Raw genomic sequence first — 16,731 nt, 5'->3', positions numbered from 1 at the left:
GAGATGGAGAGATGAGCGGTGGAGAGCTCGAGTAGGGTTGTAGAGAATAGGTGGTGAAATGGGGGTGGAAGAGAGGAGGATTGTTCTGGAAAGAGAGCTGCAGAGTGAAACTAGAGGTTGAGTTTGGGTTACCTGCCTTGTCTTCTGAATGTTCCTCTGTGGTTGATGACCACAGTATAAAAAATTCTGATGCCTTCATCCTGACTCTGGCATCTCCTAAGCCTAGAGTGGTAGTTTGCTCACAGAATATGCCCATATAAAGATACAGATCCTGCAGTGGAAGCTCTCGTGGAGAAGTTAGTGTGTGTTAGAGGGATCTGTGGGGCTCAGTGTGTCTCTTTCTCAGCATGTGCAAGTTTCCTTCCCTATGACTTGGTCTTTTCTGTGTGCTTTATGCACATGTGCATATGCATGGTCACTGTGATACAAAATTGGAGGAGTGAACTCAGTTTACCCAACTCTTTGTTGAGCTGAGGTGAGCCATGCAGCCCTCATCTGGTTACTCTGGGCTGCTCCACTTACCCAGACTGTCAGTCAGGCCTCTGTGGTAACCACGGCCAAAACAATGCAGTGCACATCTCAGGACACTAGAACCAAGATGACAAGAGACTTTTTGACTTGTAGGACAATGGCTAGACCACAATTAGACCCAGACAAACATTTGTCATATATATTTTAGGCTTTTAGTCTAAATTCTTATCTAGAGTCACTTACACCAAATTATGCAACGCTCACATTGCTTGATCATCAGAATTTCCGAGGCCATTCTGCCTCAAAGTGCCCCAGTGTAGTAACAATAAAACAAAAACACTTGAGGATATTTTTTTTTCTCATTTGTGTAAATACACATACAGAAAATGGGAACATTTTACTATTTTCATGGTCATCAAGTGTAATTTCACAGTGAGCGAACCAGGACCTGAGACCATGTGAAAACATGACCAGTTCAGCTGAGCAGCCTGTATGGGTAAAACACAGAGACTGGGGTTGGTATTGAGGTCTGGACTATTGCCTGGGGACATGATGGTGCGGATTCCTTCACAGTCTTGTGTATCAGCACCAGGGTGTAGGTGGAGAGACAAGGTCAGCCTGTTGCATGGACAGGCCAGTTTATTACCACAAAAATAAGTTATATTAAAAGGCCACAATTTGTCTTTTTATTTTATTTTGCTTAGTTTGCTCTTAGAGCAGCAGAAGCACTACATGAGTTCATGATACATTTGATTGTATTTTTAATTCATTCTAAGGTGTAGGTGGGATGCAGCTTGCCTTTATTATTATTATGCTATTGTGTTATTATGGTATTGACCCATTTTTCAAACAAATGTTATTTTCATTACTTGTTCATTCCTAGCATAGTATTTTTTTATTCTATATATTTATATTATATCTTTATCTGCACACAATAATTATCACCACATCTCATTTTAGTTTTTACTGTAGGTGACTATAATGTTGTATTTTGTTTCTGGGGCTTGGCAAAAGTGGGAAGACAACTTGTAACTTTTCACCCTATCAGCAATGTAGCATATCTAATTCTGACCACTAACCTTGTATGTCTTTGTCTCTTCCTTTCAGGTACTGGAGAGAGTGGCAAGAGCACTTTCATCAAGCAGATGAGAATAATCCATGGGTCAGGCTACACAGACGAAGACAAGAAGGGCTTTACCAAACTGGTGTACCAGAACATCTTCACCTCCATGCAGGCCATGATCCGCGCAACTGAGACCCTCAAGATCCCGTACAAGTATGAACAGAACAAGGTGTGTACTGTCAAGTGCTGGGGTGAAAATGTTAAGGCGTGATCAGTTAATGAAACATAGGTACATCCAAATACTTTCTAGTTTGTGAGGCATGTGTACATTGGTTAGAGACCCAAACTTATTTTCTCCATCAACTCCTTCATATGAGTAATGGGATCGTGCAAGAACAAACTATTTGTAAGATGATGTCATATAGTTTTGTGCACAAATCAGGATTTTGCAACATTTGTTTTAGAATCTGAGGTCGGTTAGAGCGCTGTTTGTTTAGTCACGTCACGTTTTTGACTCTCAAAGGAGCAATTTGAAGTAAACAGCTGTTGCTAACATGGGCTATGTAGCAACGGCAAAAACTACATAAAATACATATTGGTCCTTTTAACGCTTCAATAATAAAGTAACACCTAAAGATATTTTATTTTAATCAATGCTTAGTGTGTAATAGTATTTTTAACCACTGACATGGTTAAACAGGAACTCCAGTTTTACACATCAAAGTCTGTCCTCATACAATTGAATCTGGTCTCAGACTTAAGACTTTTGTACCCCACTGTATGTGAAAAGAGGATATTTAAAGCCTTAAAGGTTTGCACAAAATCTGATATATTACCTAATGTGATGTCCCTTAAGTCAGTGTGGCTTGGAGCATGTGGCTAAATTAGCTGCTGCTAGAATAAAACGCTGATTCTGGAACCCATTTGTGGGTAGTTCAGGTGCCAGGAAACAGAATGTGTGGAATGAAAAAGGTGATATGTCTGATTCTGCTTATTAATTTGATCTTTTTTTTTTTCTTTTTGTCTATTGTGAGACTGACACTGTCATATATCAAATCAGAGGAGTACTCTTTTACTCGATTTACTCAGATTAAATGATTTCACTTTAACCAAACAAGAGTCCTCTCAGTAATGTAAGAGCTGTCATGATGCACGATGATAAATGGTGGCCGTTAAGCTATGTTTCACTATGTTGTGGATGGGTTCGGTGAATCAGGTACTACTTGCATTTACGTTTCAGCCTTTCAGTCGACTGACTTGAATTGTAATTGGTGAGAAGTTTTTGTGTCTTCCTCATGGTGACAAATGACTTCATTCAAGCAACAGAGGCCACTCTGTGTCTTAGTGTGAATTCTCAGTCGGTCTCCTATGAAATGCCGGGCTACTGTCAGCATGGCCAATAATCACTGTGCCTGACTGCTCAGTCCAACAGTTGTGTGTCCAGTTTATCTCATGCAAACCACATTTAAATTGGTCATAAATCTGGCAGTAAAATAAGATATTAGGTAAATTGAACTGTTCTTCTCCAGTGAAATATAGTCAGTGAGAATTTACCATTATATCTGAATGAAGAGGACATTTTAAAAGTGGGGATGTACACTTAATTGAATGTAGCACTACAGACGTTGCGGTTGTGTTCACTACATGAATATATTCCTCAGGATTTTGAAAATCAAACACTTTTGGAGATATGTTGTATTTGGACAGCATTACATGTGGATTTCATTTCACATCAAATCCAAAAGCACTGTGTTCAAATGCTGTTGTTCACAGTTTTCTCTTTTGCTTTGTTACTTTTCTCTTAGAATAATGCCCAGGTGGTGCGCGAGGTGGACGTTGAGAAGGTGTCATCATTCGATCAGCCGTACATCGGCGCTATAAAGATGCTGTGGGCTGATCCTGGCATCCAGGAGGCCTATGATCGCAGGAGAGAGTACCAGCTCTCCGACTCAACCAAATAGTACGTCTGCAATGAATGACTGGTTATTTAGTTTATGTGTAGAAATGGCGAATTAGTCTCAAACTTTTTTTTAGTAGTTTTCTGACTGTTACACTCAAGCGGAGGAAGGGAAGCGAGTTCTTGCAGATGGGGAGAGCCAGGAAAAAGAGGTAGTGTTGGCAGGTTTATAAACGAATCATAATAATATCACAGAAACCTTCATCAATCCATTTCAGACTAATATGGCTCTTTAAAAGGAAAAACGAAAAGACTGAAAGAATTCAACTTTATGCATAGATGTATTTGTGTATTTTTTATGAGCTCCTGCTGCCTGTATGCATGTTTATTTTGTAATTGTATGTTTTTGACAGAAAGCATTTGTTTGGGTGTCTGTACTTATCATATAAATGTGTATGCGGTTTGCCTACATGTGCATCTCTGTCATATGTTCCCTCCCCCTCCACAGTTACCTTAGTGATTTAGAACGAATAGCAACACTGGGGTACGTGCCCACTCAGCAGGATGTGCTACGGGTTCGAGTACCCACCACCGGAATCATTGAGTACCCATTTGACCTGCAGAATATTGTTTTCAGGTACTGGCGTCAAGTGCTGCCGATGATGTCACTGGCTGGCCAGCTGCTTGACAGTTGGTCAGTCAGTTGGAAACCGTCGATGCCGCTATGTCCATCTACCCTGTGCTGCACAGCAGGGCTCAGCACTTTAACACATCCCTGATGGTGCACTCTCAAAGACTGGCCTCAAAAACAGGCCCCAGCCCTCCTGTCAACACTCACTAGAAAGGCAGTTTTATTTTCACCCGGATAGTCAAAGTTGGCCTTTTTGTGCTAAATCATCTTTTTGGAGTCAAGTTAAAGGTTCCTGCTTCCCTTAAACATGCAAACCTTCACAATGAGCACTTTGAGGGGGAGCAGAGGGTTGTTTTTGTCTTTGAGAGCTTCCATCAAGGATGAAGCTAAATTTCTAAGAGAAAATTTGTGGGGTGATGGTACTAAATGGCACCTAATCCCCTCATAACTCTTGGGAAAGTTTTTTTTCTTTTGTTACATCTGGACTATTCCACTTGCTTTTGGAGGGGGTGTGCTATATCTGCTGTTATGCTTCACTTTCTCTTTCCTCCCTATGTCTTTTGTTGTCTTTCCTGTCTCTAGCTATCTAAGTGATCTGGATCGTATTGCTGAACCATCCTATCTACCGACCCAACAAGATGTGCTTAGGGTTCGAATCCCAACCACTGGGATCATAGAATACCCTTTCGACTTGCAAAGCATCATTTTCAGGTAGAAGAAGAATTACACTATTTTTACTAATCCCAGTTTTTCATTCATTTAAAAATCCAAAAGGCTCTCTGAAGTTTGAATCAACATGTGTCTGTGTTTCCTACAACGTGTTATGCCCCCATCTGTGCATTTAAACCCAATGTCTGATTATGTCTCCAATCTATTCTGCTATTTACAGTACATTCAATGTGTATTATTGCAGTAGATTCTACCAAAGCTGAAATGATTAGTCAATTAGATTATCAACAGAAAATCTGTTTTGATAATTTATTAATCGTTTAAAGTTATAAATCTTAAGATTTAAGTTCAGGTTGATTTTTGCGACACCCGTGGTTACCATGGTAACAACAAGTGTGGTTTAGTACTAATGCAGAACATTCCCTGGGCATCTACTTTGTCAGAAACACAACAGAGGAGTAACTGGTGTATTCGTTTACAGCACAGCCAAACAATTTTGGTGTGTTGATGAAGAATTACAACCATGATCTGATTTCATGCTGCGCACTGTGCAGTGTGCTTTCCACACATATGTTACATTTCTGAGAAGATGGAGGTGTACAGCCTTTCACCTGCAGTTCATCATCTAACAGCTCACTGTGGCTGCTCCTTCTTGTTCTGCTACTACCTTGTAAAAATTAATAATCATCCCCCTGAAAAAATTATTGCTGAAAATGACCATTGTATTTGTTTTGCCTGTGAAATTTCTTAACAATAAAAGCCTCCCTATTTTTTAACCAGTAACATGCTTTTAATGTGAAGCTGCAGCAGTATAATGTTCTGTTTGCATTAGCAATAATTTAATACAGCTTTGTTATTAAGAGAGTGAACAGCAAGGTCATTGTCAAAAAAAAAATTGCACTGGATTAAAAGCATGCGTTGTGTCCTATGAATCTGTCATGCATAGGCGGGCAGTCTGAATCCCAAAAAATCTAAAGGATTTTAAGTTAAAGCAGTTCAAGCAGAAATTCCAGGCAAACATTCAGGAGTTACAGTCTTAATGTTTTTTTGGGGGGGGAGTTTGGCTTATGTGATAGTGGACCATCTTTGGGTTTTGGACTTCCAGTGGGATAAAAAAGCACAATGACCTGACCATGATCACTTTGAGAAATTTTGATCAGCATTTTTGACTATTTTCTGACAATTTATAGATCAGACATTTAATCCAGAAAATAATCGGCAGATTAATTGATAATGAAATTTTTTTTTATTGTAGCCCTAGTTTCTATATGTATCTACATTATCACTCAACTTCAGTCTGTTATTTGGCACAATAAAAACAGGCCTTGATAATGAGTAATTGTATATGGATGCTTCATAAAGATTCCCAAGCTTAAAAGGTTGGGAACATGCAAACCTAGAAACTAAAATGCTCATAAAAGGCAGTATTTGTATGTGATCATCCCAGCTTTTCTGTGTTGCCCAGAGACACATAGCGACAGGACTTGGCACAGAGACAGTCGTAGGACCTGCCACCAATACGCAGAGCCCTTCCCTTCTTCCTTCTCTTGCAAAAAAGAGAGAAGATGAGGAGATAGAGATGGACCCATGGAACAAGAGTGATTACAGAAGAGTGCAAATCAATAGGAAGCCATCATGTCAGCCCCCTCCTACGCTTGGCAAGGCTAGAAATAACTCTGCTTGCAATGACGTTGTGCTGAAGAGGTTCCCAGCTGCCCTGCTGCCGATAGGCTCTACTCTGCTTGGTTGGGTTGTGCTGCTGATGGTGAATCACTACATCCTCTCAATGACATCAATTTTGTGTTAAGAGACCAAAAATCCAAATATGTACTGGGAGTGAATGCGAGGTGTCAGGCTTTATCGAAAGAAGAGCATGATTATTGAGGTTTCTCAATTTCGTGATTTGTGTATGTGTGTCATATTCTTGTATTTAAACATGGAGCACACTTGATGCAGGACGAGAAGTCCCCCAGCCCAATATGTGGATAGTAACAAGCACATGTGGGATTAAACCACTTCTGCTTGCAGCTGACAGGGCCGTAGCCGCAACAAGGAAGCCTTTCATAGACAAACATCTCCATTAGGCTTGCTTCCTTCTCTTTTAATTGGCTTTTGAAGTCACAGAAAATGTCATTTCACTTGGCTTATCCAGCATAGGAGAGCTTATCGTACTAAGTAGGTCACTCATCCTTGCTAGAGGAAAAAAAGGAGGTCGTCTGATGTGAAGGAGTTTTATTTTAGGCCGGCTCTTCTAGAGGACTCCATTTATCAATGCCCTCCCTCCTTCTGGCAGATTTACTGACTGAGTTCACCTTTGTGATGTGTGATCAAACTTCCACTGTGTAGTTGTAGAGTGATATTGAGTACTTAGTGAAGTTATCTGTGGAATTGAAACTTAAACTCACATAACTGATGAGTATTTTTTCAGTTTCTTTATTTTTATTTTCTGTAGCAGTTTAGTTAGTTTAAATGGATAAACCAATCAACCAATTTAATATCATTAATGTCCATGCCCTTGTTTTAGTAATTCAAGGATAAAACTCAGTTGATCAAGGTCTTTAGCCACAGAATCAAAACCTGTATAGCATGCCTTACAAGCCTTTGTTTTATTTTCTTGCATTCTTCAGTGCTTCTTCCCTCATTTCCCAACTCTTTTACATTCCTTTTTCCTCCAACCATTCCTTTTGTCCTCCTCCAACCTTTATCTATTGCTCCACTTATTAATCCCTCACATTTAGAAACCTTTTATTGGCACTTCTAAACATGGTAATATTTAGCAGATTTACTTTATCTCTTACGTGGACTCTCCAGCATCTGCTTTGAGTAGAGGGGAGAGAAGGATGGCATTGTTTGTACACACACATACACTTCCTTGTAGTTATTTTGGTTCACCTAAGGGAAGCTTTGCTCTGTCCTCTCTGTGATTCACGCTGCAGGTTCTCTGTTCACGTTTTTTCTCTTTTATATTCTCAGTGCAAAAAGGATGTTTGGCTTGAACTACACTGGACTCTTTAGATATTATATTGAAGTGATCTTCTGTCTGTCAGACCACAATTGACCTGAAAATATATTGACTGGCCACCACTGGAAGCTTAGTGTAACTGAAAATAAAGAAATTTAAGTGACATTTTTGCAAAGTGAGTGCGTCTTTGCACTGATAAATTTTCTCCTGGAAAATCACTCTTCTGTACTGAAGTGACTCAGATCCTTGGCTTGTTCCTGTATGAATCACTTCAGGGTTTCCTCTGTAGTGGCTCTGTTGCAAACTTTAAAACAATTAAAATTAAATGTAATGTTTGATTTAGATTTGGGACATTTTTACATGATATTCTGTGGTTCAAGTTCAATTTGTTTGACACCCATGGTAGTTCCAAAGATTTAGCAAAAGTTAAATCTTTGTTATGATGATTAAAATGCATGCTCATCTTATAACTTAACTTCTAAATTGATTAAGTGCTAATTGTAATTTCTCTTTCTTGTCTTTTTGTGTGATTCTTTTTGGCCAACTGTTTGGCGGCCCTCCATCTCATCCCATCATGTTCCAATCAGGATGGTGGATGTTGGGGGTCAGAGGTCAGAGAGGAGGAAGTGGATCCACTGCTTTGAGAACGTCACTTCCATCATGTTCCTGGTGGCGCTCAGCGAGTACGACCAGGTCCTGGTGGAGTCAGACAATGAGGTGAGACAGAGACACGGAAATAACTGTGATTTCAGAATTGTTGAGTGCGTACACAACATTCAGCACATTCATACCAAGGCTTCAAGTCTAGATTTATTCACCTTCTTGAACAGCGTGCTGAATTTCTTCCTGCTGACACTGGATATTCAAACTTTATTCGCCTGGACACGTTCACAGTTAAACAGTTGAAAGCAGCTGTATTCAGCAATAAAGCAACCTACAATAAACTCACTTAATGCTAATTGCCAAGCACGAAGGCAAAGTTAGTAAGTAGTTGGTGAACGTAGTGGAGCATTTACTTTCTAAAGAGCCTGATATTTCCATCAAGAGTTGAGAGACCAAAACAGAGCTAAAAGAAAAGTGAATGAATTCATCAGGTGGCCGGTAAACACATCCAAATAGAAATAAAGGAATGCAACCTCACCTGTCCTGCGGGTTTGTGGTTAACGGCAACCTATATGCAATGAAAATGTAATTTTACAATTTCAGTATTCTATTGAACGACTAAATATCATGTTCACTAAAAAAAACATTTTTTATTAAATCAAATCAGTAGGTCAGCACCACTGATGCTGCCCCTGCAAACACAAACACACAGTAATGTATCGAAGAGTCTCTCACAACAATCAGAATAGAGGTCCTCGTTCAGTTTACTCCACAGATACTTTGTTTGCCCATGTCGTCGGCTCTGTCTCCTCTGACTGTTGAGATAGAATTATCGCTAATAGAGCTAATGAGATCAGCCCCTGCATGCCCTCTGCTCCTCTCCTGACAACAAACCCTTTCTCTGACCTGGTCATAACTGGGACAGCTTCATAGTCGACATTTTACCAGGGTTGATATTTGTCCACTCAGTTTGTTAATTACACACGCATATACTGTACCTCATCTGCACTAGGCCTGCTCAGGTGCGATGCCTTATTCAACACACAAGGACAGGAATATGTTTTCATTCTTTTCAGGTTGTCATTTATTTGCTTTTCATGCTTGTGATGTGTATATGGTCACACATATAACATATGACACCATTGTTAAACTCTGTTTCTTAACGGTTGACGGCTGAGACAAGGCTAGCCACCGTTCAGGCTTCACAGTCTGCTGAGATTATCCTTTCGTGGTGACAGGCTCAAGACCAAGACTTTGCACAGTCAGAGCCTGATGAGATTGTTTTCAAACATCTTTGATTTCAGCGGGTCAAGTTTGGCCAGGATGATATTACAACTTGCCAAGACGAAACCGCAGGAGTGATGCTGGCAAGGAGTTTAAATCAGGAAGAGGAAGAAGAGTCATTTTTAACAGCAGTTCTCAGCTTTAAGTAGTTTACCAGGCTTCCAACTCTGCTCTGTTTGCTGGACAGTTTTGTTGAAGCAACAAATCTTACATTAGGAACATGACTGGAACAGTTAGCATAATGCGAAAAGTGTCATGTGATTCTTGAGTCTTGGTTTCTCTTCTGTTACTGCAACACCATGTATTCACCACAATGCTGTATTCCAGCTGCCACACCATAACATCCAGTTATATCCATCACTAATATAATGTCTGTGTGTGAGACTTTGTCTGACAAACGTAAACACAGTCTCTGATATAACCTGATTTTTTTTTTTTTTTTTTTTTTAAGTTTAATTAATTAATTAATTAATTTTTATTTATTTATTTTATTTTATTTTTTTGCCCCTATGAAGGTTTAAACGAAACAATGAGCATGTTAGCTTTACTAACTGGCTATTGATTGATCACAGCTAAGTGATGCTTGCAATGTAAGCAACCAATAATAAGATAAAGTAAAGTATCATATAAAAGCAGGTTTAGCTGCTTTTTTGTTTTGGTTGGCATTTGTCTTTGAAGAGAAACTCAATGTTGGTTTCACTTGGCTGCATTTTTATTATCCCTGGTTGTATTTTTGCTGCTGTCTGGATTGTATCTTGTTTATTTTTTAATGAACTTCTAGTATGGCAGCAATTCAAAGACCCCCGTGCCCCTCCACCCAAAACAGAAGTCGACCAAAAAACGGCCCATGATTAAGTTTTATTTTAATCACTCAGGCTCTGCTTGTTCTGCTATTAGCTCTATTCAGCTGCATCTGCAAAGTTTCATCTAATACAGATACAGATAGACAGCAAACAAAGTCAAGGTTATGCCTGCAACATTTTCGCATTCATAGACTCAGCACCAGTAATGTAACTGGCAGACACACACAAAACACTCCTCAGTTTTGAGGCTGCTAATTGAGTGTTAGCCCAGAATTCTTTAGAAGTTATCCTTGAAATCAAATGCAGACCTTGTAATAAGTTATGTAATATGAATATTAATATATATTCTGTACATGAAATAATAAAACTCCTGTTTTAATAATTGCATTTACAATAAAGAGTGAAGCACGCAGAATTTGAAAAGTCTTGTATTCTGAATGTAATCTAACCTTGTGTTTCTTTTCTTGTCCTTACCCCTGTCCTTCCCGGCCCGTGTCAGAATCGTATGGAGGAGAGTAAAGCTCTGTTCAGGACCATCATCACATATCCCTGGTTCCAAAACTCCTCTGTCATCCTCTTCCTCAACAAGAAGGACCTGCTGGAGGAGAAGATCATGTATTCTCACTTGGTTGACTACTTCCCAGAGTTTGACGGTAATTTGATTATCCTTGATTATTTTTTTTTATCTTTAGTTCATTAATAGCTCTTAATAGCATTATAGATTTCATGTAGTCGCCTTGTCCCTGAATAGTTGTGTATTGTAGGACCGTGCTGTTAGCTGAGTCTCAGAAGTGAATTCAATTTAATTATCCATACAGGTGAGAAGTTGAGACATCAGTCAAACCCTGGCTCTAATGCTGTGGCTGTGCACTTTTTTTTCTTTGCATGTTTTCCTTTGTTTGTTCTTGTCCCCAGACAGACCCTTTTTTTTTTTTTTTTTTTTTTAATGGCCCTTGGCCATTATCAAGATTAAGCTTGCTGGTTTTTGTCATAACATTGAAAGTGTCTGTGTCCCAACACTGTCAGCATCAACATCTGCACACACACTTTTTTCACTCTCAATCTCTAACTTTATCTATGCAAGGTCCTGTCACTTATATTTTTGCTTGTAGAGCGACATCTTCTGGTTATAATGCTGTACTACAATGTAACCTGACATTCAGCTTGAAGTGTGACTGAACACAGCAGTTCTCAGTTCTGCTTTTTGGCTTTTGACCATATAAAATAAAAGCAATACCTACTCACCCCTTCATCATAGTCATATCTAGAATCAGCACACGTCATCCAGAAGAATTTTTTTCCTGTTTAATCATAAGGATGCTCATATTTGAACCCGTACTGGGAAATGCAATTACAATTACATAATGTTAATTTGACACAAAAGAACAATAAAGGCTCAATGATGCTAATACGATGCCCCGTAAAAGCTAAAAGTAGTGGTTCTTCTTCTCCTAGGTCCCCAGCGAGACGCTCAGGCGGGTCGAGAGTTCATCTTGAAGATGTTTGTGGACTTGAACCCAGACAGTGACAAGATCATCTACTCCCATTTCACATGCGCCACCGACACGGAGAACATCCGTTTCGTCTTTGCAGCGGTCAAAGACACCATCCTGCAGCTCAACCTCAAAGAGTACAACCTGGTGTGAAGGAGAAACGGAAAGAGAGGGAGAGAGGGAGAGAGAGAGATAGCAAGCAAGAGACCTGCAGCCCCACACACACACACACACACACACACACACACACACACACACAATGCAGAGTCCATTTGTAGAAACACACATCTGCATGGAACATGCTGCTGCTCAAAGAAATAAGCATTGCTTAACACTTTATCTGACCAACAATAGCCATGTTCTGTCCTTCATTCAGCCCCTCATTTGTTGGTTTGCCCTTTTTTTTTTTTTTTTTTAATAATTTGTTTTGTGGTTCTATTAATTGCTTTTCTTGCACAAACACACATGAAACACACTCAAACACTCCCTCCATTTGTCCCCCTCTATTTGGGGCTTCGGTCTGCTCCAGGGCACTTTTTGGTTCTCTTTCAGCCCTTGGCGTGGCGCACATTTTTTCTTTCTTTCCACTACTTTATCACCAGTGCTTGTGTGTACGAGGTGGGTAGAGGGCCTTCTCTGGGTAGAGTAAGTTTTCACGGACAAAGGGCTCTGTCCCCTTCTTCCTGTTTAACTCATGCATGCTATACACTACAGAATGAGGCCAGGCTGCAGATCTTGGACTGTGCTCGTCTGAAAAGGGTAACTAATGATGATGATAGAAATATATTATCAGGCAGTGCTGGTGTGCAGTGAGGTACTTGGTTCCCCGTGGGTCTTGAATTGTGTATTTTTATTTGATAACCTTACCCCAAACCAGAGCACAGGAGCTCTGTTGAATGTAAATAAAGTTTTCATGCTGCTCACACAGAGTGAGGGCTAGAAGTTAAAATTGAAGATGATTACACAAAGAAATGCAATGCTCCAGAAAGAGTCACAACATGTTCCTTATACACTGCCCCTCATTTTAAACTGCTAACATACATCGTGAAACAAAAAATTAAGAGACAACACTTGTAGTATTCACATATTTTATATCAACTTCGCCAAATTCAAAACACATACGTTTGTTGTGTAAATATAATTACGTTGCCAATATTCTGTTCATCCCTTAAGTGGTTCAGATACTAACAAAACATATTTGGGAACTGGTATTGCCAAAAGTAAGTGCGAATTTTCTCTCATGGTAGATCATTCAGATGTTGATGGCATAACAACTCACTTTGTGTGGCATTTCTTTTATGTGGACAGTTTTCTGAATCACACATGTATTGGTACTGTGATTTATTTTCTTTGTTTCCTTCGATGGTGAGAATAATCTTCCTGTGCACAACGTGTGAATGATGATACCAGATTAGTACGGTGCAATAGTCAGTTGTAGATGAAATAAAGCTTTTGCGCTGCCAGTTAGCTTCACGTTGGTCTTGATCATCCAAATGACTTCTCTCTGTAATCTTTTTTTTTTTTTGTATGTCTAATTTATCAATCAGATCTACGTATTGTTGACACAGTAAATGAGACTTCCTCCCTAGTTTCAGCGCAAAATTTTTCCAACCAAGGAGATGGGAGGAGATTTTATACTGCTGTAAAATATCAAAACTATTTTATGGACAAGTGTTCTATCTTTCTAATGATAATTCATATATTTAGTTGTGGCAGTTCTGTTTTGAAATGCTTGACAATGGAAAAACATGTCAGGTTTGTGCTTTATGCAAATAGGAAAATGAAAACAGACAAAAACTTAGTTGTTAAATATTTACTGTTCAAGGATGCTTTTTTTTTTGTAATTTCGAAGGATATGTGTTGGCTTTGGTACCAATCCCATATCGTGTCTCTTGCCTGATAGTTGTTTAAATATTCCATTAAGCTGAAAGTTGATAGATGGCTATTTTTGTCTTCACAATGTAATTCAGGTAAGTTTTCATAACTTTTTCATCACAAGGGCTACTACTAGCAGCTTTGGTAGAAATGAAAGGTCTCTGTGGATGGCATAGAGCAAAAGGTGAAATTAATCAACGAGGGGCAGGAGGGGAGTGTGTCGACATCCTTTTGAGGGTGATGGCCGCAGGTTAAGTGAGGGAGGAATGCAGCAGTCTGCAGAAGCCTACATGATATTCCAGAGGGAAGTCTGGTGGCTGTTTGGCTCTTTGTTCGCTTTCTTTTTGCCTTTTAGAGAAGGAGAATGGCTAATGTCAAAAGAAGCGGGGTTTCCCAAGGTGAAAAAGAACATTTTTAGATTTTTAGTGTCTGAGTTGTCGCACCTAAACATCCTTTTTGCTCGTCTCATGACTTGTGTGCTGATCTTCTTGGCTTTACAATCATTTCTGCTATGTATTTCTGCATATTTGGCTTATCTTTTCATTGGTAGTGTTTCCACGACTGACTTTGGCATTCCCCCGTGTTGGAGTCAGAAAAAAAAGGGAGTGCTTGGACGTTTTGATTTTTTGTGCACATTTAATAAACTGGGTCGGATGAAACATAAAAAAAAATGATCACTTATCTTTTAATTGTTTGCCAAATTGTTAACACATCAAATTTTCTTGTGAATTTTCTATAGAGCATCCATGTGTTCTACCTGCTTAGCCTTGATTTAATCTAGATGTACCCTGTGAGAGTAATCCTCGCAACTCTCTTGCACATGTGTACATTGTGTTGGTAAAGCTGTTGTCTTGTACATATAGACTTGGTTTATTATGAAACACTTAATGAAGGAGGGACATGCATAATTATGCTAAGTGCCACATTTTTTTTATAAGTTGAAAGGTGTTAAAAGGCTCTGGCTTTGTCAAAGCAAGTTTAGTCTGGCTGTGATCTTGTTTATTCAGCTTGTATTGGTAAAGGGTTTATCTTTGGTGCTTCACCCAACATTTAAAAGCCTTTCCTTGAGCAGTTTTTCCCATTTTTAGGGTGAAGCTTTGCACACTCACACGCTAGCAGAGGTTAATATTGTTGGTGCCACAATTCAGCACACTTCAGTTTGAAATTAGGAGCTCATGTATTTTGATGTGAATGAATAAACTATCTGACAGACTTTATCTGAGTTTTGAAAGGAATATTGTGTTCTGCTTCACTGCTGGGAAAACACGGTAACACTATCGTGTGTTTTTTAAAAACTCTCAGCTTGGCTTTCAGGGAGCACAGTCCATTCCCCTGAACTGTAGCTGACCACCTTAAGAGCAGGCGTGTGGCCCCTTAAACTTCATTCTCATGTAGATGATTTATTGTCGGGCGAATTAACTTGAATGGGCTACAGTGAGGATGATGAACAAAATGAAGGTGACTGCTCCAGTACCAGAGTCGGCATGATGACGCACTTCTATAAAAACTTTGTTGCATCAGTTTTCACTTGCTAACAATATTTTTGGACTTCATGCCTTGTCTGGTTATAACAGCACCAGAATCAACACAGAAAAAGTCACATGGCTACACTACCAGTGATTAGAGCCAGAGCAGAGCTGGGTCAGTTATATAAAATCCTTTCCATTGATCTGTAGTGTATTCAATTTATCTCCATAGAATGCAAGTTGGAGAAAGTTTGTACGACAATCTAGTACAAAACACTGTGCCAAGCAAAATCAATCCGCAACAGAAAAGATATAAAAAATTAAACGTTTGTAGTAACTTGACCCAAATCTGTGGTAAAATTATTTAAACTTTTGTTAATCCACTTTTACAGAATGGTTTTGTTTTTTCAAATGAAGCTTGTGTGTGAAGCCTCAGTATTAATGTATTTATTGAAACACTCGCCAAGTGAAGGTACTGAAATGGCCATTATAATATTTTGGTGGTTATAATAACAAGTGAGTGAATATGCTGTGTGTTTACATGTCCGCCATTCTCCACTCTGTTTTTTTCCCCCCTTACTTGATTGGACTGTGTATTCTTTCCCTGGGTCGAAGGCACTGAAACTGCACCACTGCAATGGGCCTGCATTCATGCAACTTAGATGTCCATTCAAGCGCGCTCGTTGGTACTCTAAGGTGTGTGTGAGTGTGTGTGTGTGTGTGCGTCTGTGTGTGTGTGTCTGTGCGTCTGCGCGTGTGTGTGTGTGTGTGTGTGTGTGTGTGTGTACACTTTTGATGGCTATTGCTTATGCTTGAGATCCATTCTGGTTAGAAGGATGGACATCAGTGATATTAAAAGCTATCTTTGCATCTTTTTTTTTTTTTTTCTTTTGTAAGGTTGACACACCTTAACACGTGTATTTAGGACCACTTAAGATGACTTTTTTAAAAGAGTTAAAATAAACTTTGTGTAGTGGTGTACAAATTGAAAGTAATGTACTTTTGTTTGATTTTTTTTCTTCTTTTTTTAAGTATACCAAATGTAAATTATGTACAATGAGTGTGCCAATCCCCTTTCTTTGTAAAGCCAGACTCTTAACAAGTGCCAATGTTGTGAAAAATCAGAGGGCCTGTGAATTTCATGGTCCAGTTTTTAAAACAAATAAACACTAAGTATGTGATTAATTAACGAAAGAAAGGACAATTTTATTCTATATTTAAGATTAATAATGAACTGCTGTTTTTAAGATAAATGTCATTTTAACTGCATGTGTTTGTCAGGTTGGGGAGGGAGTGGGTGGGTGAGATACTGTATTCATGCAACACCCTCATGAAAAGGGTTCTAATGGTTATTGATTTACAGTATTTTAGCCATATTTCTCTTTTGTATGTTTCATTTCAACCACTGTTGCCTGAACCTCATTCAAACATGAAAATGATTTTCATAGCCTTCTCCTTTAAATGTTTTAAATTGGAATAAAATATGTTCCTATACTCTCTCATTGCATCCTTGT

General features: G+C 39.1%; 1 protein-coding gene across 2 annotated transcripts in view; it reads left to right on the top strand.

The window, feature by feature from the left end:
- LOC130170754 (guanine nucleotide-binding protein G(q) subunit alpha-like) overlaps positions 1–16,716 on the top strand; it is a 32,248-nt gene extending 15,532 nt beyond the window's left edge. The window contains exons 2-8 of one of the 2 annotated variants that reach the window (XM_056378358.1): positions 1,579–1,763; positions 3,340–3,494; positions 3,940–4,068; positions 4,645–4,773; positions 8,281–8,410; positions 10,883–11,036; positions 11,839–16,716. In XM_056378358.1, coding sequence (XP_056234333.1) covers positions 1,579–1,763; positions 3,340–3,494; positions 3,940–4,068; positions 4,645–4,773; positions 8,281–8,410; positions 10,883–11,036; positions 11,839–12,029 — 1,073 coding nt within the window. In that variant the 3' untranslated portion in view covers positions 12,030–16,716. The remainder of the gene's footprint in view (positions 1–1,578; positions 1,764–3,339; positions 3,495–3,939; positions 4,069–4,644; positions 4,774–8,280; positions 8,411–10,882; positions 11,037–11,838) is intronic. The other variant, XM_056378357.1, reaches the window with a different exon arrangement.
- The last annotated feature ends 15 nt before the right edge of the window (positions 16,717–16,731 follow it).

Source organism: Seriola aureovittata, chromosome 6 (assembly GCF_021018895.1).
Source record: "Seriola aureovittata isolate HTS-2021-v1 ecotype China chromosome 6, ASM2101889v1, whole genome shotgun sequence".
NCBI classification, from domain to species: Eukaryota; Metazoa; Chordata; class Actinopteri; order Carangiformes; family Carangidae; genus Seriola; species Seriola aureovittata.
The sequence above is the reverse complement of the archived record's forward strand: the minus strand, read 5'-3'. Positions and strand labels throughout refer to the sequence as shown.